Source organism: Lytechinus variegatus, chromosome 12 (genome assembly GCF_018143015.1).
Source record: "Lytechinus variegatus isolate NC3 chromosome 12, Lvar_3.0, whole genome shotgun sequence".
In the NCBI taxonomy this organism is placed as follows: Eukaryota; Metazoa; Echinodermata; class Echinoidea; order Temnopleuroida; family Toxopneustidae; genus Lytechinus; species Lytechinus variegatus.
The window spans coordinates 22,257,482-22,282,414 of record NC_054751.1 but is presented as its reverse complement, the minus strand read 5'-3'; the positions used below and the strand labels follow the sequence as shown (position 1 = coordinate 22,282,414).

The window sequence follows — 24,933 nt, the reverse complement described above, 5'->3', positions numbered from 1 at the left end:
TGTATTTTGCATCACATAATTATTGTAATTATTTAATTTGATTAAATTGACATTTTAATGGAGAATCAATGAAATGAATGTATCTCTTATTATTACATTTAAGATCTTATTGAAGAAAAATATTTTCTCTTATCTTTTATAACACTAAGAAGAAGAAGAAAATGCTTTTTGAATGAGACCTTACATTAATAATAGCACCAATCATAAAAAAATACATGAAAGATCATCACAGCAAAGTTAATATGATTTGATTACATGAAACTTCATAAAAAAACACATGAAGTAAAACAATTGTAAATGCAGGAACAATTTACTTACAAATTATTTAAAATAGATACTTTACCACGATGAAATTATATTACACACATAATAATAAACATAGTAACAATAATAATAATAATAATTATTAATAAATTAAAATAATATTAATAATAATATTAAAAAAATAAACAAATAAATGAAATACATATTGGGATTAATCAAAGAGCCGAAAACCAACAGGAAATTTCTTTCTTTATCAGTGATAGAAAAAAGTGTATTATCATTTTTAATGTGCTTTTGCTGTATTAACTTGCTTCTATCTGAATACCATTGCTCCAGAATAGTTTTCAACAATAAGATCAACTCACCCATAGTATCCACAGTCTTATTATCAGTAGGAGCAGGAGAAGGTTGCTGTATCTCTGCTATGACAGGAGTATTGACCTTAGATGACCTCTTAGACTTCTTCTTCTTACCTCTTTCAGATCCTACCATCAAGTTGTTGTTTTTTGTGGGGAGAGAAAAAAAAAATTGTATTTAATTTTTCTTACTTCTAAAAGAATCCCTTGCATCAATTATTGATTCATTATTGCATTTTCCATTCGATATATTTTTAGCAGTATTTGATATTTCAAATTGTATGATTTACTTGAAAATGCATAATTCATATATTTCATATCTTAAATTAATTAACACCATTAAAATTTGTTAAATTATTCTTCAGCCTCTAGATTAAGGCCCGTATTCTGAAGTCAAGTTTAACTTAGACCATGGTCTAACTCTGTGCTAAAATTATGGAAAGCTAAGTGTCAGAATTTTATGTTTCTTAAGTTTACGGGCCTATATCTTCCAGTATTAAAGATTCATCTCATGCAGTATTAGCACCCAATGGCAAGAGATCAATCAGCATTTGACACTCTCAATCCAGGTACAATGCATGATTCAGAAGTAAAGTTGTTTTCTCAGAAATGTAAGTGGAATGGTTCAAGACATTTTTAAAATTTTGATTCATTTCGTAAGTTACAATATAAAATGTACAAAAGGTTAAAAAATGGGTAGCACCTAAAAAAGCTTAGGCTTGTCGAGCAAGGTGCTCCCTTATAAAGAACAGTTTCCATGCTGGAATGCTCCCCAGTGAGTGAAAATTCTTCATATATTGTGTGTGCAAAGGTAAGGAGATGATGAATCGGGAGAACATACACTTGAGTTGAGTCTCAAAGGATGGAGGGGATCCCCTAGACATTTTCAGTGACAATTTTTAATTCAGGGAGCTTTCTGCAAAACCCTCATGACGTCCAGTCTCTTTAGGGTTAATTACAATAATTTAATGAAGTGAAACGTATTCAAAAGAATATTACAATACACCTTTTTATTATTTTCTCTTACCTGCACTTTTCTTTGCACTGCGAGTTCTGATCTTCATGTTAAGAAGGATATCAGCAGCCCATTCAAGTTGATCCATACAATCCTGTAGAGGGAACTCATTAAGATAGAGCCACTCGGCAAACTCCATCAAGTACTCAACCTTCTGCCAATCGCTAGACGGAGACTATATGGAAAAGAAACATATGTTAAATTCATAGTAGTCATGTTTTCAAAAAATAAAATGGGTAAAGTCTCTTAGAAAACTAGTCATTATAACAACATGTGTTCCAAGTTTCATGAAAATTGGTTAAAAACTGAGGAAGTAGTTCGATTTTCAAACTTTATTTGGCGAGGGAATAATAAAAGGAGAATTCTTAAAGTTAGGATTACCAAATCTGCTGAAAATTTTTACAGCTCATGTCAGAAATTTGTGACACATTGGGCATATGTTTGGAAACAGTTTGTTAAGATGACCAGAATAATTCAGGCTGTAATATTCATTAACAAAAAAAAATGTCCGCAAATAAAATTTACAAATGTGCAATTATGTAAATTTGTACATCTGACCCCTTCAAGTGGGGTCTTCCTGAAATGACCTGTCTTTTCTTATGCATTCTCTCAAAATATCATGACTAAGCTTGTAAAGTAAAGTAACTACAGAGAAAAGGGAGTCAGAGGTATATTGAAAAAAAGTTGAATATTATATGTAATTGACCAGATAAAAATGTACTACACAGTGAACTGAAACACAGATTTTCAATGAGTATTACTAGAAAACATACAACAGTTTATCTTCATATATGACTGAGTTTATAAGTGATTCATGATCAATTTATAATATCTTTTGCCCACATGATGATCATCCCAACACGTAAGTGTTTTAATAAAGACTCCGAAAAGCAAAGATTACTTACCCTCAATGCCTCGATAGCATTCTGATAAGCAGTAAGCTGCTCAAACTGATCCTTGGAGCACTTAGCTACCTTATACCACATCAAGGCTACATAGTCTTCACTTTCATCCTGTAATATAGAATAAAAAAAAATTATTATAATGAAATATACAAATACTTACAAAAGTGATTTCACTTTTCAGAAATTTATAATAAAAAAATTTGGTATCATCATCTTAATTTTCAAAGTATCTCATCATTATTAAGCATCGTCATCATGAAATTATATTTTACGTATTCTTTGAACAATATTATTTTCAAATATTTCACTTCTTATCTTAACAGCTTTTGACATATTAAAGCAACTTCTGAGATATTACTATACATATTCTTACCCTGAATTTAGCAATATCGACATGAATGTCTCGGCCTAGTTGTGCCTTCACCATAAGACGGTGCTTGAAGATTAACCTGTAAGAAAAATATGAATTATCACAATGGTACATGGTATTCAAGAACCCATGATATTTCCTCTGAAATTTGATAGAGCTTGGACAAGAAGTACATGTAAGGATGCCACTCGTAATTACATTTTCATCTCTTCATTACTGTACAATGAAATGGAAAAAACATTTATATTTGTTTTATTGTTTTCTTACAACAAATATCAAAAAGTTACAGAAAATCGTCACTAATGTACAACTTGTATCTTTCTATGAATTCAAGAAGACAAGAAGATAGATTTTGAGACGAGACAAAAACTTGTTGGACACCAAATTTTAAACTCATGATATTATGAAGTATAAAACAAAATAAATATTTTACTACTATGAACTCACTTAGACTAGAGAGAATTATTTCAGAGACTAGGGCCATTTTAAAAAACAGCATACATTTGATCATGAGACTGATTTTCGCGATGATCATACATAATAATCAATGCAGCCAATTGTAGAAATCAGCTCCAAAATCAATTGCTACACTTCATGTTACAGAGCCAAGGAAATTTGAATTGTTCATAATGACAAGGGGAAAGAAGCTGAAGGGCTTACAATCGATGTCTGGTTCTTGGCATGTCATTCACCGCTTTGTCCATCGCTGCTAAGGCTGCCTCCCATTCTCCCTATCAAAAGAAAATATATAAATAACCATTATGATTTCCAAAATGGACACAAATACAAAAATAAAATTATGGAGTCATTTTTCCAGTGAAAAAATGTTACTTTAAAGTGAACTAATTGTTTACATGTGTTTGTCATGATTTGATGTTATGGTATTACACTAAAATCAGTGTATGTGCTAGATGCACTTTATTTACAAGAAAGGTCATCTGTCAATTGCTCTATTTTACAATTGAGAAATTCCAGAAATTATGAATGTCAAACCCACATGTAGTAACTGCCTGAAACTCTGTGTCCCTGTTTTTCTAGTTCTAAAGAAAATCATTAAATATATATATTAATGGTTTGAGCAGCCAAGGCAGTTCATGTAGTAAAGTAAGAACAGAGTAAAATGGGATTCCAACTTACAAAAAAAAATTATTCTACGAAATTGCCCCATTATATATATATATTACCTGATCAGCATAGGCTTGGAAGAGCACCCCATATATAGCAGCTCTAAGGGTCACATCATCTTCAGAAATGGGATTCCAACTTACAAAAAAAAATTATTCTACGAAATTGCCCCATTATATATATATATATTACCTGATCAGCATAGGCTTGGAAGAGCACCCCATATATAGCAGCTCTAAGGGTCACATCATCTTCAGGATCTGATAAGATGTCGACAGTGGATGGAGGTAAGGTTGTCATAGATGTGACGGTACGAGGGGTTGGGGCTCCTCCGTCATCACCCTCATCGTCACTATCATCAGTTTTCTGTTAACAGAATGAGAGCATTAATATATGATCAGAAAGCTCATCTCTGGGGGTATTATCATCAGAGGGTAGTGGGTTTGAATCATAGCCGTGGTGTGTTTTCCTTCTGCAAGAAATTTATCCACACTGTGCTGCACTCAACCCAGGTGAGGTAAATGGGTACCAGTATGAAATAATCCCTCAAAAAGCTGTGTGCACCTGAATCGGTAGCCTAGCTTAGCCGGGTAATAATAATAGCAGGGCTGGGAGAACAGTTTTCGGAAATGAAGTGGCTACTCTGGGTAAATATACCAATATTATTATCATTATTATCATTAGACTTTGAATATGAAGAGGAAACAACCTTATCTCTTTTCATTTGCCTCTTATATCTCATTTTCAAATAAAACACAGAGGAAAGTATAAACTACACATAGGATGGTCATGTGTTTTTTATCAGAAATAACAAGTGCCAACATTCTATAATGAATTTGCTCCAGGCAAACCAAAGGGCTTTGTTTCATTTGTTTAGAATGGTGGCTTGCACGCTAACATTGAATAACAATTTTTTTCATTGAAAAGGGCAAATATATTACCAGAATATCAAACAAGGGTTTAGACTAGTACGAATTAACTCACTACCTTCCAAATTTAAATTTAAATTCCAATCAATAGCTCAATGTGAAAAAGCCAACTTGTGTTTTTTTTTATTGATTTTGTAACGATAGAAGATTGTATCTCGAAATGTATGAATAAATACAAAAGCAGCCTTTGGGAACATGAAATAAGATTCTATTTTCTTCAGGTCTTATAAAAAAATAGCACTCTCTGAGTATTCAACACATGCACAAGTAACAACTCACCACTTTCACATCTTTCTTGTAAGTGGCATTGATGCATTCTAAAATGGATGTAAGAGGTTCTTTGAGGAGCTGACGTTCTAAAGGTTCTGATATCAAGACTAAGCATGAATTCCAGTAACGTCTCGCTGCTGTAATCACAAGGTCATAGTTATTGGCCTTCCTTCCATATCTGCATTACATAAACAAATATACAGAGAAAGATGTTAATTACAATGGCAAGCATAAATATGTTTCATAAACATGAAATCCAATTGATCTATTTTTGAGGTATTAAGATTTTTTTCTGACTCACTCGGCATCATGAAACTAACTTCTCACATTTGATACCTTTTATATTCTCATATAAATAATAAATAATAAATTGGTTAGTTTGAGTAGTAATGAACATTTAACAAAAAGAGTCATCGGACATAGGCCTACTTACATTTGAAATTGTACCTATTCCTTTTGTATATATCAAATGAGGCAATTGAAAAGAGTCGTTGCAGAAAGCGTGATGCATGTCATCATTCATCCATTATAAATTCTATCCACCTTCATTAAGGCTGTGTTCAACCCACTGTTGAACACAGCCTCAACTCAAGTGCAGATAGATCACATAAGGAACAATGTGCACCCATGATTGTATATTGTACAACGCCTACTAAGGCCTGCTGCTGGCTAAATGCGCAATGTTGCCCTAGTATGTGCGCTTCTGGGATTTTGCTTTTGGCTTTCAATATATTTGCTCCCTTTTCATAGATTACTGCAGAGAAAACCCCTCATTTTGTTCATATTTTCGCAGGATTCCTACGTATTGTAAAACACAAATAGCGAATATTCATATTCGTGCAAGAAAGAAACACTCTATTCAACTCCGCTAACGCCTTGTTGAATAGAGCATCTTTCTTTCACCTTACGTGAAATCTCGCACCATCGCACTCATGCCTATTCGCTATTTGCATACTATTTAATGCATGCTTGTAAAAAACCTAATTTATATACACACCCCCATCATGTACCAAGTCAGTACTTACCTTGCACTGTAGAGGAAGGCTTCCATGGCTGATCTACGCACAGCATTATTACCATCCATGCTACGTACATGACTCTGGCCAAGCACACAGCTAGCATAGCTCAACATCTCGTACCATACCATCTGTTTGTGCCTGCCATACAGGAAAGAAGAAATACATAGCTTTAAGATGAAAGAAAATGCAACTTTTAAAAGGAAACCTAATTTTAACAGTTTGCTACTTCATCTATCCAAATAAAATGTCATTGAAATTCATTATCTATCAAAATTGCTCAAGAAAGTCAGTGTTGGCAGTTAAAATTTAGTATCAACACTTTGTAATAGGCAGATGGAATGCACATTTTAAGTTTGTAGAATATTGTAAAAGCAGTAGATAAAAACACAAAGAAAACAAATGTGTTGTGAACACATGAGGGGTACAAATACCTCCTCAATGGCTCAATATGTACAAGCAAAGCAAGTAAACACATAGTCCTGTCTGCAGACTTCCTTTTGATATTAACACAGAATTGCATAACCATGAAACAAACTTATTACAAAGGAATAACGCAAAAAAAATTAATCACTCACTCATCAAGTCTACGATGCTTGATAGGGATCCCATCAAAGGCCATGGCTTTAGCAGCACAGCGCATCACAAGGGAATGGTTCCTGGACTTATAAGCAAGGTAAGCCAGACGGGACCAGACCTGGAGCTCAACCGATGGGTCAGGCCACTGGCACTGCTCCACCAGGTTGCTCAACTGCAAAAAGGGAATTATTTTATACATTGTAGGTACAATTGATATTATGGCTTCAAATAGCATAACCCTGATGCCTAATGCGTTGATATTGATATTCTGGAACTATTATGAGCCACAGACAACTGCCAAAGGGTCCTAAATTCTAACAAGAGTGCAATTGGTTAATAAGAATCTCATTTATAGAAAGCATAGGATAAGATAATTCAATCTCAAGATTAGATCCCAAAAGAAAACTAGGGTTTCTTTAATTACCAACCAGCTATTTTCTTAGCATAAGTGGAAAATTTTCAAGTGGACCATTTTGAATGGGGGTACATATTGGGTCTTAATCTTTCCTTGGAGAAAAAAAATGTCTTAAGATACTTACATCATTGAGAGAGGGTGCTTCTTTGAAGTCCATGATGCCGTTCCCATTCAAGGTAAGCATCTCTAATGCAACCAGACATCGGGTCAAAGGTCGCTGGCCTTCCATGTTGTTCTAAGTCGAACAATAATATCATCAAATTAAATATATTAGCAATGATTCTAAGCACTAAAATCCTAAAACACAGACTTTTCTGGAAATGTCGAAATGTTACTGTCTTTACCATTGACCTCAATTTGTGAATGGAATGGAGCAGTCTTGCTTAAAGGAAGCACTGCTGTTTTAGTAAAGCATGTCATACAAATCATAAAACTCTATGAGGATCATCTAGGCCCTGTTGTATAAAAGTGACTATTATGGCAACTTTGCTATCCAATGGTAACTACCAAGGTAACACTGATCAACAACCAATCAGAACCAAGGATTCCATACAAGTTACTATCAGATGGCAAGGTTACCATAATGGTAAATTTTATGCAACGGGGACCTGATAGACATATTTTTACCTCATCTTCAGTACCAAGACTCTTCTGGATCTGTTGGCTAATGAGCTGCTTGACTCTGACCCATGTGATGAGGAGAGGATGACGGATCGCGATGGGTACCAGGTCCAGTGGTCTTGTCCCGTTGGTTACTGCTATAGCATAATCGCATACCTGTGGGTCAGGCAGGTAAAGAAGAGCGTGATATAGAAACATACATACATCAAAGAAAAGCAGGAAAAACAGAAAGAGGGATGGGAGAAAAGCAATGAGAAAGAAACGGTGATGCAAGGACAATATTCATAATGAAGACAACATGTCCAAATTTAAGTTCCACAATTTTTACACCCACAATTGAGAAAAAAAATTGTATACAAAATGAAACATATTTACAAGTACAAAACTCAGATCACACAAATATCATACATCCAAGATGCTAGTTACAATGAATCAGATAATTCAAAATCAGCTCCATATATAGCTATAGTGGAATGAGCATTGTGTCGATCATGAGTCCAAAATATAAACCTAAATGACTTGAAAGCACAGGAATTCAGGTAAATATCATCCCTTGTGAGCATTCCATATCATATTTTGTTCATAATTTTCAAAATTTGCAATTAGCCAATCGGATTTCAGTAGCTTATGCCAGTTGCAAGAGAAAATCAACAACAAATCACTTGCAAAACCAGCCATGATCTTACCTCCAAGGCTTGTTTGATGTCATTGCTTCCATCTGGATCCACTGCCAGTACCATCTTACTCTTACCACTGGTATGGCTGGCCACTGACTTGGCCTTCCTTGGGGACGGGTCTGGGTCCTTACCCCCCTTGCCTTTCCCCTGGTGTGGAGTGGGTTGGTCAGGCTCAGCCGAGTCAGGGTGGGGTATCCAGGGGAGGATCAGGCCTACAGCCAAAGCATTGCATAGGTTCACCAGGAGGACCGTTTCACTGTGTTAGGGGACGAAATCATCCACATGACATTGTTTCAATTATGATTTTCTTTTTCAATATACCATAAGCAACAAAAAAAATGAATTTCTGGACAAATTTTAATGATAATTTTTCATTACTAGCTTACATCTGATTTTGAAAATATGTTGGGATTTTCTCCACTCTTTATCTTTCATCAAATTCATTTTGGAAATCAAATTTCAACAAAAAAATCCTACACAACTTTATGTATTTCATAAACAATACATTCATTAAAATAATGTTAAACATATCTGGGTTTTTTTTTGGCCAACTATGTTGATTCCCTACCTGGAATGGCCAACTTGTTTCATGGCCTGAAGAAGGGATGTAAAGGAAGGAACCAACTCTCTGTGTCTGTTCTCCGTCATCACATGATTGGTGTAATTCCAGAAGTATGAAGCAGCACTACACACAATCCAAGACTCATTGAGGGTTACACCAAGTTCAGCAGCACGCAGGAAACCTTTGGTGGAGGATGCCGTCAGATCATTGATGAACTCACTGCAGAATATCAACAAGATTTAAAGTTTCAATTTGCTCGTCTACAATGCATGATGTTTACATACTTGTCATGGGGGTTCAAGTATCAAGTACCCATCAATATATTCTATATGATGTAATATGCATATTTGAATTTAATCATTATAATAATAAACATTACAATCATCATTTTCTTTCGCTTGATCAATATCTCCATTATCACCTCAAGCTCCCATTGACCATCAGCTCTATCTTCGTCATCATCCTCATCATCATCATGATCATCATCATGATCATCTCACCATCACCATCGTCACCACCACCATCATCATCATCATCGTCGTCACCACCACCATCATCATCATCACCACCACCATCATCATCATCATCGTCACCACCACCACCATCATCACTATCACCATCATCATCATCACCATCGTCACCACCACCATCATCATCATCCTTGTCACCACCATCATCATCATCCCTAGCCCCATCATTATTATCACTTGTTCACTATAGACCTACCAATAGTCAATCCAATCTGGATCTTCCTCAGGTTTCTTTGGTATGTACCCCTTGGGATGTTTTCTTTTATCAACCGGTGGAATAGGTTTGTTATACATCTCCACACCCTCTGACCTCAAAAGATGAATCAATGCCTACAAGAAAAGAACAGACATGACTTAGATGAGTAATAAGGCTGAGAAATATCAAAATGATGTGAAATAATGCAACCTTTAAGTATATAAATCAATAAGAAATATTACATCAATCAAAGATCAATTTTGGAATGGTGAAAAGTATAAAGGGATATGTCAATATATGGTACATCCTTCCAAAATGATATTTCACTTGTGGATATCACTTTAAATTTCTTTAAATACTTAATTCCCATGGTCAATGAATTCCGGAAAAAAATCTACTTTTAAGTTTACAGATTCCTTTCAACTACAGGCTATGGGATACAGCTACCACAAATACAAAGATAACTGTATTCATTATGACTTTACCACTATATGACACTGATTTTCAGCACTACATGAACAGAACAAAGAAGTCTGAAAAAATACCAATGATGCTCACCTCTGAATTGAGAAAATGCACCTCAGCAAGCATGCGGATAAGATCCTTGTCCGACAGCCCCAGAACTGGTTCAGAAGACACTGTACTCTGAGACTTCTTAGTACGATTCGTTGGCGTCTCAGAAGTCGGTGGATGATCACTGGCAACACTAGCACTACAACACACAAGTATATATTGATAATTTGGTGATAATTGGTTGTTTAAAGGGGATCTGTAGTAATGCAACAGCATATGGTGCTGGTAAAAAAACTGAAATGAATTAAGTATCTGAATATAAACCGGTGTGCTGGCTCAGTTGGCAGAGCGTCCGTCTCACAACCGGGAGGTCGGTAGTTCAAGCCCCAACCGTGTTAGATAAAAAGACCTTGAAAGATGCGAGTTACTGCTGTCATGTTTTGTCTTTAATGATTCAAGAGATAGAGCTCCGTCAATCTCCTGCCACATAGTGGCTGCCGGGACCACCATCAATTGGGCAAAAAGAATTTTCTGAGTATTTCTTTTTTTCAGATTTCATTTCAAAAAATAAAATAAGAATTTTCATTTTTTTTTTTTCATTCTCATTTTCATGAGAATGACCAAAGTCTATGACACTTCATTTCAAGTTAACTGAGGAAAACAAAATATTTCCTATGCTTGTCCAAAGAAGAGTAGGTTGGCTTTTCATTCATTCAAGCTTTCTGGGTAAAATTCCATAACACAAATTACGCACAAGATGGGCTTGTGTACAAGCAACAACTTCTAATGTTTAATTCAAACGGTCAAGAGATGGACTGGAGTCCTTTTGATATTCACATTTTCAATTTACTCAACCAATTTAATAGTAATATACTGTGCAAAAATTCATCATGAAATTAAACAAGCGCACAATGACATAGAAACAATTGAGCTAAGTCATTTCTATAATCTGTCACATTTGTATTATTGATAGAATACTTACTTCTCTTGCCGTGTATCCGGCCTGGTAGGAGACTGAGGTTTGCTCCAACGATCATCATCATAGAGAAGACAGAAGCGGGCTGCGACGCGACATATATCCCAAACCTCTTGCTTACGAGCAGTCTTTGCCAGATCTCCCCAAAGACGAGCCCTGAAAAAAAGAGATATCAGAATTATTTATAAAGTTGAATTTCAAGATTCAAGATTCTTTCATTCCTCAATGTATGAATACAAAGAAAAGCCACAATAAGTATACACCAAAAAAAGTATATCTTAACACTAGTGAAAACTGTATATAATGTTACGATACTGCAACAAATAACAAGTGTTTAATTTCTTCTTTGTGTTTAATTTCCTCTTTTTTTTTGTTACAGGAAATAATTATACATAAATAAAACAAATAATGATCTTACATAAATCTCTTGAAGTGTCCGATGTAAAATCCCGAAGTGATGATGCTATATCCAAGTAATAATCCAAATGATAAAAATCCCAGTTGACTGGCGAAAATTCACAATGATGGCGATGATGAAACTGATGTTGAAGTCCGATGAATAATAACAGTCACTGTAACGAGTTGAAATGTCCGTGAAGACGATGTTGATGATGATTAACAGTCAATTTCAGCAATCCATGGGTTGAAGCGTGTTCATTGAACAGGTTGATGATGTTGATGATCTCGATGAGAACTGATAATTTCTCAAAATAACTGCAAACAGTTCATTGATGCATAAACTGCTCTGATCTGATCTGGTGAAGTGATCTCATATGATGTGATGTGATCTCCTGCTCTCATATGATGTGATGGTGTGATCTAATATGATGTGATGATGTGATGATCATCTTGAAAAATCTGCAGCTTTTATACTAATTTGCAGCTATTCTTCTAGAACTCACTATTAAGGAAGGTTCTAGCATTTTCTTTAAAAAAAACTTTCTCCTTTCAGGAGCAGTCAAAATCCAGAACACTCTTGAATGACCTCATTGAAATCAACAGTGTGTCAATAACATAGCTAAGCCTATTGTTCCTAATCTCTATTCAGAAATAACAATACAACTCCTTGGCCTTTAAATAGGCAAGGCCTGCATAATAAAAAGACATCCTGGAATGTTCTTTACAATTCTTGGCTATCCTTAAAGGGAAATAACTAATAGATAAATGTAATTGCTTTTAAAATTCTTTTACAATTATTCATATATGTAACACCTCCCCCACCGGGGAAAAGAAAGCTTTACCGTAGTAAAGGTTTCTTTAAGATTACTTTTTTTTCTTTTAACTGCTCAAAGTCATCTTGATAAATCATTTACAGTTATCGTGTACAAAGATATAGTACTTAACGAACATGTTAAAATAAATGAACATCAAAGATGTTTTCTTCAAATGACACACTTGGTCAAAATCATGAATAATTTCACTTTTTATACTCTTGATAGAGCATCAGCAATTACATTATTCTTTCCCTTTATGTGTACAATTTTCAAAGGGAATGGTTGGAGCATTAGGCTCCATCTATACAGTCTTTGATTCTTTGTTTTGAATTTCTCCAAAAACACAAGAGGATTATGATCTGTATAGACTGTAATCTCTCCATTGGTTAGATACACCTCAAACTGCTGAAGGGCTAGTACGAGACTCAGGGCCTCTTTTTCAATAGTTGAGTATTTCTTTTGAAACCGATTGAGTTTCTTAGAGAAGTAGCACACTGGTTTTTCGATGCCTTCTTCATCTTCTTGGAGCAATACTGCTCCTACTCCAACATCACATGCATCAATAGCTACTTTGAATGGCTTTGTGAAGTTTGGAGCTGCCAAAACAGGCTCATTCACCAAAATGGCCTTTAATTTCTCAAATGATCTTTGACATTCGTCAGACCAAACATATTTTACTTTTGCCTTCAGCAGGTTTGTCAGAGGACTAACCACTGTACTGAAATTTGGAACAAATTTCCTGTAGAAGCCACTCATACCTAAGAATCTGAGCAATTCTTTCTTAGTTGTGGGAATTGGGAAGTCTAAGATAGCTTGTATCTTGGCTTCTCTTGGTAGCACTTGCCCTTGACCAACCACATGACCAAGATATGTGACCTTTGCCTTGGCAAATTCACTCTTCATCAGATTCACTACTAGATTGGCTTTGTCCAGCCTGTCAAACAGTGCTCGCAAATGATTCAGATGATCATTCCAAGTATCACTGTATACTAGGATGTCGTCTATGTATACGACACAATTGTCAAGTCCGGCAATCACTTGATTTGTCAACCTTTGGAAGGTTGCTGGTGCATTTTTCATTCCAAAAGGCATGACTTTGCATTGAAACAAGCCTTCAGGTGTAACAAAGGCTGATATCTCTTTGGCTCGGTCAGTCAGTGGCACTTGCCAATATCCTTTAAGCAAGTCTATCTTTGTGATATAGGCAGAATTTCCAACCCTATCAATACAATCTTCTAACCTAGGAATTGGATACGAGTCAGTCTTAGTTACTGCATTTACCTTTCGGTAATCAATGCAAAATCTCTGAGAGCCGTCTGGCTTTGGAACCATTACAATGGGAGAACTCCAACTACTCTGACTCGGTTCGATTATGTCATTATCTAACATAAACTGTATTTCCTTATTCACCATTTCCAACTTGCTTGGATTGAGCCTATAAGGATTCTGTTTGATAGGTCTTACATCACCTACGTCTACGTCATGTACAGTTAAAGGTGTACGACCTGGTTTGTCTTTACATACATTCTCATATTCTCTTAACAGGCCAGATATATCATTTCTCTGATCTTCAGGCAGGTGTTTTAATGCCTCATCCATGTTTCCTAACATCTCTGAGTTAGACAACTTTACACCACATGGTTCGTTCTTGGATACATCTGTATAAGACAATTCATTATCTGTCTTTCCATAACATTCTTCTTCATGTACATATACATGTTTTTCTTCTTCTTTAACCTGTGTTGTACCTATTGGCTGACTAGCCTCTCGCTCAAAGTATTCTTTCAACATGTTTACATGACAAACTCTTTGAGACTTTCTTCGATCAGGGGTACTGATCACATAGTTGACATCATTCAATTTCTTTTTGACTATGTAGGGACCACTAAACCTAGCTTTCAAGGGCTCACCTTGCAAAGGCAACAACACTAACACTTTGTCTCCAGGCTTGAAACTTCGCTCTTTTGCATTTTTGTCAGCTTGAGCTTTCATTTTTCCCTGCGACTCTTTCAAGTGTTCCTTAGCCACATCACAAGCTTTTGAGAGCCTTTCTCTAAACTTTGACACATAGTCTAGAAGGTTTACATCATCATTCTGAACCATAAACCTCTCTTTGATAAGCTTTAGAGGACCCCTAACCTCATGACCATAGACCAATTCAAATGGACTGAAACCTGTGGACTCATTCGGGGAATCCCTAGTTGCAAACAGTAGGAATGAGATCCCTTTATCCCAGTCATCGGGATAGTCTTCACAATAAGCCCTAATCATGGTCTTCAAAGTCTGATGATAGCGTTCTAACGCTCCTTGGGACTGTGGGTGATAAGCAGAGGACTTGATCTGCTTTATTCCCAACTCCTTCATAACTTGCTGAAATATTCCTGACATGAAATTTGACCCTTGATCAGATTGAATTTCCTTGGGCAGACCATACCTAGTGAAAAACTGCACTAACGCCTGCACCACTGTCTTTGCAGTGATACTCCTCAAAGGTATCGCCTCTGGAAACCGTGTAGACAAGTCCATAATCGTCAGGAGAAATCTGTGACCCGACCTCGTTCTGGGTAAGGGTCCGACACAATCAACAAGAACCCTAGTAAAAGGTTCATCAAATGCAGGAATGGGTATCAATGGAGCAGGCTTGATAGAAGGCTGTGCCTTACCAATAATCTGACATGTGTGACATGTCTTACAGAAATGCACAACATCTTTGTGCATCTTAGGCCAATAGAAATGCCTCATAATTCTATCTTCTGTCTTCCGAATACCGACATGACCTGCCATAGGTAACTCATGAGCCATTTTCAGAATATCTGTGCGGTAACAAGGAGGAACTACAACCTGGTGAATTATACACCAATCTTCATCAGCTGGTCTCCGGGGAGGTCTCCATTTCCTCATCAAAATGTCATCTTTGACATAAAAGCACTCAGGAACCTTATCAGCCTCAGCCTCAGAACATGCTTTCTGTGACAAGCTTTTTAATTCTGGGTCTGCCTGTTGTGCCTGTACTAGGGAGGATTTACTAAACAAACTATCATTGTTAGCAACAGAGCCTTCAACACTATCCCCATTCAAATCCTTGAAAAAGGTTTCAGCTAACCAGACATCAGTACTCTCCTCTACATCAGCAGATTCCGCATCATCCTTTTCAGCTCTACGAGTCTGAGACCTAGTAACAACACAATCCGGGAAAATCCCTGGAAAATCTTCCTGCAACAATTCAGTTTCAGCTACCTCAACGGGCTTTTCCGAAACCACTGGAGATGCAACAACTTTATCTCCAGCCAAGTCGTTACCTAACAAGAAATCAACACCTTTCATGGGTAATTCTGGAACGACACCAACAGTCACAGGACCACTAACTAGGTCACACTTTAAGTCGACCTTATGCAAAGGAACCGACATGAAATTTGGGCCAATACCTTGAACTAAGACGTTGGCATTCTCTGAACTCTCCGGAGGAAGAGCCGAATCCCCTGGCACCATCAGGGACTGTGCAGCCCCTGTATCCCTAAGGATCACCACTGACCTACCAGCAGCACCAGTCGAACAAGGGGATACTTCACCATCATGCAAAAAACTTCTAAAAGTTTCATCAACCTGTTTGACTTTATCAGCAAATACCAGAGAAACACTCTCAACATCTCGATTGGGCTCTGATGGAACAAACTCCATCGAGGGAACACTTGTTTGCTTGACAAAACCCATGTCTTTCTTAGTTTTGGTTGGCATTCCAACCAATTTCCAACATGATTCTTTCAAATGTCCCGATTTATGACAATGAGTACAAATTTTGGAACTACGACTCTCAGACCTTTTGGTTGATTCTGTGCCCCCACTAGCCTGATTCTTGTTAGTGTCTTTGTCCTTGCTTGCATATTTTCCCTCACTAGGTTTATTGTGGGATTCAAATGACCCTTTACCTTTCTTTTTCCAATAATTCTTGAAAGGAGGCCTATCTCCACTACCCTTATGTGTGACCTCAAATTCATCAGCTACTATGGCTGCTTTACTGACTTCAGTAACTCTATGGTCATCTAAGTGAGATTTAATGCCAAAAGGAAGACTCTTTTTGAATTCTTCTAGGAGGACAACTTCCCTAAGGTGAACAAAATCTTTGTCAACTTTCAGTGATCTGTACCACTTATCGAACATCATTTCTTGTTCCCTAGCAAATTCAACATACGTCTGGCCTGTCTGTCTTTGCATGTTCCTAAATTTATGTCTGTACGCTTCTGGTACCAACTCATATGCATTGAGAATTGTTTCTTTCACTGTAGCATAGTCACATGATTGCGTTTCAGAGAGCGAAGAATAGACTTTTGCAGCCTTTCCAACAAAAACACTTTGGAGGAGAAGAGTCCAGTATTCCTCGGGCCAATTCAGTCTCTTGGCCACTTTTTCAAATGACACAAAATATGTATCAACTCCCTCTTCATCAAATTTTGGCACAAGGCGAATATTTTTCGCCACATCAAAGCCTTGGGGAGATTTATCTTTAACAGAGTTAGTATTAGTATTTGCATGAGCTAACTCCATTTCTTTCAACTTTAACTGGTACTCCAATCTCATTTTCTCCATTTCAATGTTTTCTCTGATTCTTTCCTTTTCAATGTTTATTTTCTCCTTTTCAAGGTTGATTTTCTCCTTTTCCAATTCAATATTTGCTAGTTGGATCTGAGCATCATCTGAAATATTGATAGAAGTTTCAGATTCCTCTGTAAGCTTCATGTGACTAGCTAACAAGTCAATTATCTCTGCCTTCTTTAAACCTGGGGCTAGAGATACACCCAAATGATCACAAACTGTTATCAAATCATCTTTCTTCAGTGACTTCAAATGATCATATGACAATTCTGTCATTGCAAGAAATTCTTCAACATCAAATGTAGCCATAGTGAATATACACAAATACAAGCAAGTAATAACACAGTACAGTATATTCTAGAACTTTCCAAAAATTTCCAAAATGTTTCCAATTCAAATTGGCTTTTGTTTCAAATTGGCTTATACAAATTTGGTTTTCGTTTCCCGGACAAGCCCCCAAAATTATTTGTTACGATACTGCAACAAATAACAAGTGTTTAATTTCTTCTTTGTGTTTAATTTCCTCTTTTTTTTATTACAGGAAATAATTATACATAAATAAAACAAATAATGATCTTACATAAATCTCTTGAAGTGTCCGATGTAAAATCCCGAAGTGATGATGCTATATCCAAGTAATAATCCAAATGATAAAAATCCCAGTTGACTGGCGAAAATTCACAATGATGGCGATGATGAAACTGATGTTGAAGTCCGATGAATAATAACAGTCACTGCAACGAGTTGAAATGTCCGTGAAGACGATGTTGATGATGATTAACAGTCAATTTCAGCAATCCATGGGTTGAAGCGTGTTCATTGAACAGGTTGATGATGTTGATGATCTCGATGAGAACTGATAATTTCTCAAAATAACTGCAAACAGTTCATTGATGCATAAACTGCTCTGATCTGATCTGGTGAAGTGATCTCATATGATGTGATGTGATCTCCTGCTCTCATATGATGTGATGGTGTGATCTAATATGATGTGATGATGTGATGATCATCTTGAAAAATCTACAGCTTTTATACTAATTTGCAGCTATTCTTCTAGAACTCACTATTAAGGAAGGTTCTAGCATTTTCTTTTAAAAAAACTTTCTCCTTTCAGGAGCAGTCAAAATCCAGAACACTCTTGAATGACCTCATTGAAATCAACAGTGTGTCAATAACATAGCTAAGCCTATTGTTCCTAATCTCTATTCAGAAATAACAATACAACTCCTTGGCCTTTAAATAGGCAAGGCCTGCATAATAAAAAGACATCCTGGAATGTTCTTTACAATTCTTGGCTATCCTTAAAGGGAAATAACTAATAGATAAATGTAATTGCTTTTAAAATTCTTTTACAATTATTCATATATGTAACAATAAACAAACAAATAAAATGAATTATTAGCAACTTTCTGCACTTATTTTGATACCCCTAAAAATTCATGACACAAGTATATGCAGAATATATTCATCATTCAATATAAAAAGTTTTTTAAGCTAAACTTCTAGAAGACAGGTGGCTGACTGATATTTTGATAAATAATGTGCATGGTTCAGCTAAGCTTCCCAATGATCAATAACCACAGACTACAATTGTTCTAACAAGTATATGCTAACACTCAAACTATGCGGTGGATTGGAGGTTGCGGTGATTGGTTAAGCGATGGCTACATTTAAAGGAAAAAAAAAGATTTAATTTCTGACGACAGGATTGCTGAATGATAGGGTTTCTGATTCATAGATGTAAGAGGGAAGGTATTAGAGATAGAATTGGATTTTATGTTGTGTTCCATGTCAGGCATTTGCTGCTGAGTTGCTATGGGAGCACTTATCCTTTAAGCAAATTTAGAATCATTTCCCCTCCCCTTTAAAACATATTAATATGCATTCCACTCTAAAGGAAGATAGCTGTCAAAATTTTCCAATACTGATGACTGAACATTTTGAGTGGACTCACCGTTCCCTTTCATTCTCGCTGCCCAATCTCTTGATGTGACCATTGGCCTTCTTGGTGCTCTTCTTGAAGTTCCTGGCCTTGGCACCAAGCTGAGCAATGATTGAATCAGCTCCTCGTCCACCGGCTGTTTGGATGGGGTAAGATGACATTAAAATACAGAAAAATTATTGATCACATGAAGAATTTTTTGAAAGAGTGAAATGAATTGATGGATACATTCCTAATTAATACACAAGTTGCACTTAAGAAAACACAACTAAGGAAGATCCAAACTTACAGGACAAAATAGAGATCACTTCTATAAATGCCACACTTAAATAAGTTTCCCTTTGTCAAGTCATTCATGTAAGGAGCTTATAAATAAAGACCACCCATCTATAAAATATACATTTCTTGTCTCCCTCAAGACACCAGTATTGATTCACATGTTTTACTCCATGATTCCATGATGAATTAAGATAAAGAATGACCCCATTACTTGCCTTTAGGTGCTCTTTCACTCTCTAAGACCAGCATAAAGGCATCTGGAGACAACGCCTGTCCAGCCTTGACCAACAGAGATCGTTTCATTAGGACGGTACCAGAATCAGCACTAGTTCTTGCCTGTATAAAGTACATCACAGTGGAAAAAAGATGTTATTTAGCAGTCTCTCTTATTCCTCAACTCCGTATTCTTCTATCCCCAGCAACCCAAGGAACGATCAGGGAAGATAACTACATAACATTAAGCAGCTATAAAAACTTCAATTACTGTGTCTGAAATGACAGGCCTATTGCAAAGTCACTTCACAGAGAAAATACTAGCAATCTATAAATGGCATTATTATTCTTAGTATGCTTTTGTCTATACATATCAGCATATAAACACCCTCATTGCCTTGTATGCATAAAGCTTGTCAGGATACACCCATTCAATCAAGGAACTAGTCTTTCATCATATATTTAATCTCACAATATATTGATATCATTTATGCATAATTAAACACATATCATTATGACACAAATCACTATTTCACAAAAGACATGTTTTCTAGTTAATGAACCTTGCAGGGTGAAAAAACAACATAATGCCAATCTTAGAAAATACAAAAACTGGAAGACAAATCACATTAAAAATAACAGTTACTAATTTTCAATTCAATAATTTGTAACACTTAACTATCAAGCCATATGATGTACTGGTAACACAAACTACATTGTACTGAAACCACACAGCGATTTATCATATGTATACCTGTTCAATAATCATAGCAGCCTGATCCTCCAATCTCTCTGGTGGTTTGTATAACTCAGCTCTCAACTCAAGACGATGAAGTGATGTCTCTAGACGTTCATGGTACAATCCTCCATCATCAAGGCCAAGGGCCTGTTTAGAGAAAATCAGTGAAGATCAGTACAAATAATTCACATTCACTACATTCTCACCGATAAGAACATATTCAAACATGAATGCGGGTATTCTTTCTTCCTTATTTCTCATTTATTTTCATCTTTATTACCAATCCAATTTGTGCAACCTGCTATACACCGAGAGGTTAGATTACTCAGCGTTCATCAGAAATTTCTTGTAACCCTTTAACTGGTCAAGATTTCATGTAATGTAGGGCATCAAAGAATAGCAGTATGAAACTACTGATAGAGCAAGCCGTACTTAAAGAACACTTACATACATATATGTACAAACACACATCAAGAAACTTATACATACATTCAGATACAGCTCTCTGCATCTGCAAGTTTGATTTGATACCACATTGTAAGCTCAAGACGAAGACTGCATATTTACTATTTCCCTACATCATACATACATCCCGATCTTGTTCTATATTTTCACTGTTTTAAAATTTGTTCTTCTGTCATTTTTACCTTTTTCAGATGTTCCATAGCCACTTGTATCTGCTCCATGTCTTCTTCACATTTCGCCAACTCTGTATGGACCTGACATCGGAGCAGGATCAGTAAGCTGAACAAAGGAAAGAAATAAATGTAATGATTGTGATGGAAAATCTTACATTGCACTTCTGCACTATTCCAAACCCTAGTGTAGCTTCACACAGTAGTTTTCAATATATTATCAAACTGTGTATACCTAAACTTTCAACATTTGTTATGTCTATTATGACCCATGTATATATAGTCAATAAATGTTCAGACAGTGGCAATAGTTTGAGTGCTTAAAACTGCTGAAATAGCAAGGCATAATTTTCTTATTGAATGTTTGTTTCATATTTGGTACCTATTAGTCAAATAACAGATTAAGAAAAGTGCAAAGTACCGGCCTCTTTATTTCAACTCTCTTACTCTAGTTATCTCATAAGAATAATTGTAGAAGAATTTAAAAGCAATTACATTCATCTATTAGTTATTTCCCTTTAAGGATAGCCAAGAATTGTAAAGAACATTCAAGAATGTCTTTTTATTATGCAGGCCTTGCCTATTTAAAAGGCCAAGGAGTTGTATTGTTATTTCTGAATAGAGATTAGGAACAATAGGCTTAGCTATGCTATTGACACTGTTGATTTCAATGAGGTCATTCAAGAGTGTTCTGGATTTTTACTGCTCCTGAAAGGAGAAAGTTCTTTTGGAAGACAATTCTAGAAGCTTGTAGATTAGTCGAAATTTGAGAATGATCTAGAACACTTGTAATTAGTATATAAGGCTGACAGATTTTCCAAGGATGATCATCACATCATATTAGATCACTTGATCACCACATCATATGAGAGCAGGAGATCACATCACATCATATGAGATCACTTCACCAGATCAGATCAGAGCAGTTTATGCATCAATGAACTGTTTGCAGTTATTTTGAGAAATTATCAGTTCTCATCGAGATCATCAACATCATCAACCTGTTCAATGAACACGCTTCAACCCATGGATTGCTGAAATTGACTGTTAATCATCATCAACATCGTCTTCACGGACATTTCAACTCGTTGCAGTGACTCTTATTATTCATCGGACTTCAACATCAGTTTCATCATCGCCATCATTGTGAATTTTCGCCAGTCAACTGGGATTTTATCATTTGGATTATTACTTGGATATAGTATCATCACTTCGGGATTTTACATCGGACACTTCAAGAGATTTATGTAAGATCATTATTTGTTTTATTTATGTATAATTATTTCCTGTAATAAAAAAAGAGGAAATTAATCTCAATTTCTGATTGTTATTTGTTGCAGTATCGTAACACTCTACAAATCTCTTAACACCAATTGTACACTAAATCTGTGAAGATGGCATATCTCATATCAGAATAAAAAAGGAACACTAAGTTTGCTCTAGAACACACACCTGGGCTCCGTAACACAAAGGTTAGCAAATAATCAATACTTTGAAAGAACGATTGTAATTGGTTCCTAGTCAGTCTACTGAGCAAAATGCACATGAAACGATGATCTTGATAGGTTGTTTCATTAAGTGATTAATCGTTAACTTTTTTGTTACGGGGCCCTGGACACTATTTTCTTTCGAAGGATGTAATTAAATCACATTCTTACCTCTGTATATTCTCAAGAGACTCGGCGAGCAGTGTCAGGGGTTTCCTGAGCTGACCTCTAAGGTTCAGCTGCAGCAGCGGCAAGCACATGTTCCACAGGGTTACGCATCCAGCCTGTATGATGTTAGGATCGCCATGACGAACCGCATTCATCACAGCCTCACTGAGACGATCTATGGCATGCAGACGAACCTGAATTTGAAAAATAAAAGCGATGTCAGAGTTCCAATGCTGACATGATCTTGGAATGTTTTTTACAGTGTAATGATAATAAAAGTGTTTTATATCACCATGTTATACTCCTGAAAAGAATTGATCTCTCATGAATAGACCGTAGCCCCCTTTTTTAAACTTTCAATGCTATCCAAACAAGACATTGACTATTTGGATCCATAGTCTAACCTAGCACTGCCATGCCTTGGAAAGTTGGCAAGATATTGATATTATATTGAATTTCTCTGAATGGGATACCAGAAATATTTGCTTTACATCTGGTATTCCATGAAATGAAACCATCCAATATATTATTATTATATCCTACATAAATTAAATCCTGTATACTGATTGGTTTAAATAGCATCATGTGACCAAACATATTCTCGGCTATTTTGCGATGATGTCGAAAATGAAACGCCCACCAAAGAAAATGTGCTACTCCGTGACGTCAATGATGGAATAGTCGACTATTCCATCATTGACGTCATAGATCATTGACACAGATCATGCAATTTCTCAGGCGCACTGGTCAGCGAGTTAACTCTACCGGGCAAGTCCAGTAAAGGGATGGCGCAGGCACAAATCCGAGTTCCGCTGAGCGCATGGTTTCGAAAAAAGTAGATCAGCCTGCGCAGCGCGTTATCTATATTTAAGTTCAGATTAGGAAAAGATGAACTACGTGTAGAAGAGTATATAAACTATTGTTCTACCTTATTCAGTTATAAAATGTAGGATATAAAACAAATATACCAGGCCTTTATTTCGAAAGTATATTACTATTACTATTTACTATAGTAATTACTATTTACTATAGTAATTACTAATTACTATGGCTTCGCCCCTCGGGAAAAAATAGTAATGCCAGTACAACCTTGGATAAATAATTCCCGCTATACTTACTCAAAGCCTGGTATATTTATATATTATTATCTATCTCACCCCCCCCCCTAAAAATAGGAGGGAAAAATTTGATTTAGCAACTTATGACACTTAACACAATCAGTTAATTATGATCTCATTAAGCATCATTGTGCTCTATGCTGCATATCCTACTGCATTCATTGTTGTATGCATTGAATATCTCACACATTCGCGTATGTGCACGAGACTGTTGAATACAGTCTCACATTGAGAAGCAAGTTTTGTACAGGAGCCTATGTGATATTCGTTGGATGCCGGCACTTTTAGGTATACGCTCTCGTATTGACCAGGCAATTGATGCGGACCAAAATACACATTTTTGGTGCATCACTAAAACATTCCATATGGATAATGATATTCTACATTTTCTCTTAAATCTAGATAAGTACATAGTAGTTTCGGAACCACCAATGTTGTTGGCTTAGACATTTGAGAAACATGACGGCTCTTTGCTGAAATACTTCCCAAGGAGTGGAGGTTGTGCTTGTTTTGTAGGCAAGCAGTACTTTTAAAAAAATTGTTATAATGTATTAAACAGTTTATGACAGCAGAATTTTAGACTTAGTTATGTCAATTCATATCCTATTTTGAGGAAGTATCATGACATAAAGAGGATATGACATAAGTAGTATACAGTATATTCCACTTTCCATTTTCTTCTAAGTATTAATATGAAAAAACTTACTTCTACTGCATTCTTATTGTATGCTTCCTGCTTGTCCAGCAGGTTTCGAACCATGAGCTCACATTGAAGAAACTCCATCTCAAAGAAAGCTCCCTTGTCCTGTCAATCAAAATAAAGTTAAACCAAGATCTTTTTATTTTCATGTACACATACACTAAATGTGCGACAATTGATAAATAACTCTCGCTAAAACATGTTTCAATAAAAAGAAATGATGGATGATAAATGAGCTTTTAAAATATTAATCTTGTGAAGACTCTGAATTACTTATAGTTTTTACCAAATATATGGGGGCTCAGGGCGATTTCATCCCTACAGTACCAGTATTTCAAAAGAGCCTTGGAATTTTTTTTTAAGCCCCAGAAAATCCATATCCACTAGAATGTTGAAGATTATCAAATGTTGAAGAATTGAGCAGTGCATTGTAAGAGGTAGCCCTAAAATATGAACAATTTTCTTTTTTCTTGTTTTTACCATATATGTAGGAAAGGTTATCTACATCCCCCAAGTATCAAATGAAATA

The 24,933-nt window shown here is 36.0% G+C and overlaps 1 protein-coding gene across 18 annotated transcripts in view; it reads right to left on the bottom strand.

The window, feature by feature from the left end:
* LOC121424906 (cilia- and flagella-associated protein 46-like) overlaps positions 1–24,933 on the bottom strand; it is a 95,981-nt gene that overhangs the window by 43,295 nt on the left and 27,753 nt on the right. For all 18 annotated transcript variants that reach the window (XM_041620772.1, XM_041620776.1, XM_041620773.1 and 15 more), the window contains 22 exons: positions 24,411–24,509; positions 22,590–22,780; positions 20,944–21,040; positions 20,312–20,443; positions 19,560–19,680; positions 19,078–19,201; positions 11,326–11,475; positions 10,389–10,542; positions 9,831–9,964; positions 9,111–9,323; positions 8,552–8,798; positions 7,872–8,021; positions 7,369–7,479; positions 6,829–7,001; positions 6,260–6,391; positions 5,244–5,412; positions 4,228–4,401; positions 3,571–3,641; positions 2,914–2,989; positions 2,541–2,648; positions 1,648–1,810; positions 630–749 (listed from right to left, as the gene is read on the bottom strand). In XM_041620772.1, coding sequence (XP_041476706.1) covers positions 630–749; positions 1,648–1,810; positions 2,541–2,648; positions 2,914–2,989; positions 3,571–3,641; positions 4,228–4,401; positions 5,244–5,412; positions 6,260–6,391; positions 6,829–7,001; positions 7,369–7,479; positions 7,872–8,021; positions 8,552–8,798; positions 9,111–9,323; positions 9,831–9,964; positions 10,389–10,542; positions 11,326–11,475; positions 19,078–19,201; positions 19,560–19,680; positions 20,312–20,443; positions 20,944–21,040; positions 22,590–22,780; positions 24,411–24,509 — 3,109 coding nt within the window. The remainder of the gene's footprint in view (positions 1–629; positions 750–1,647; positions 1,811–2,540; positions 2,649–2,913; positions 2,990–3,570; positions 3,642–4,227; positions 4,402–5,243; positions 5,413–6,259; positions 6,392–6,828; positions 7,002–7,368; positions 7,480–7,871; positions 8,022–8,551; positions 8,799–9,110; positions 9,324–9,830; positions 9,965–10,388; positions 10,543–11,325; positions 11,476–19,077; positions 19,202–19,559; positions 19,681–20,311; positions 20,444–20,943; positions 21,041–22,589; positions 22,781–24,410; positions 24,510–24,933) is intronic.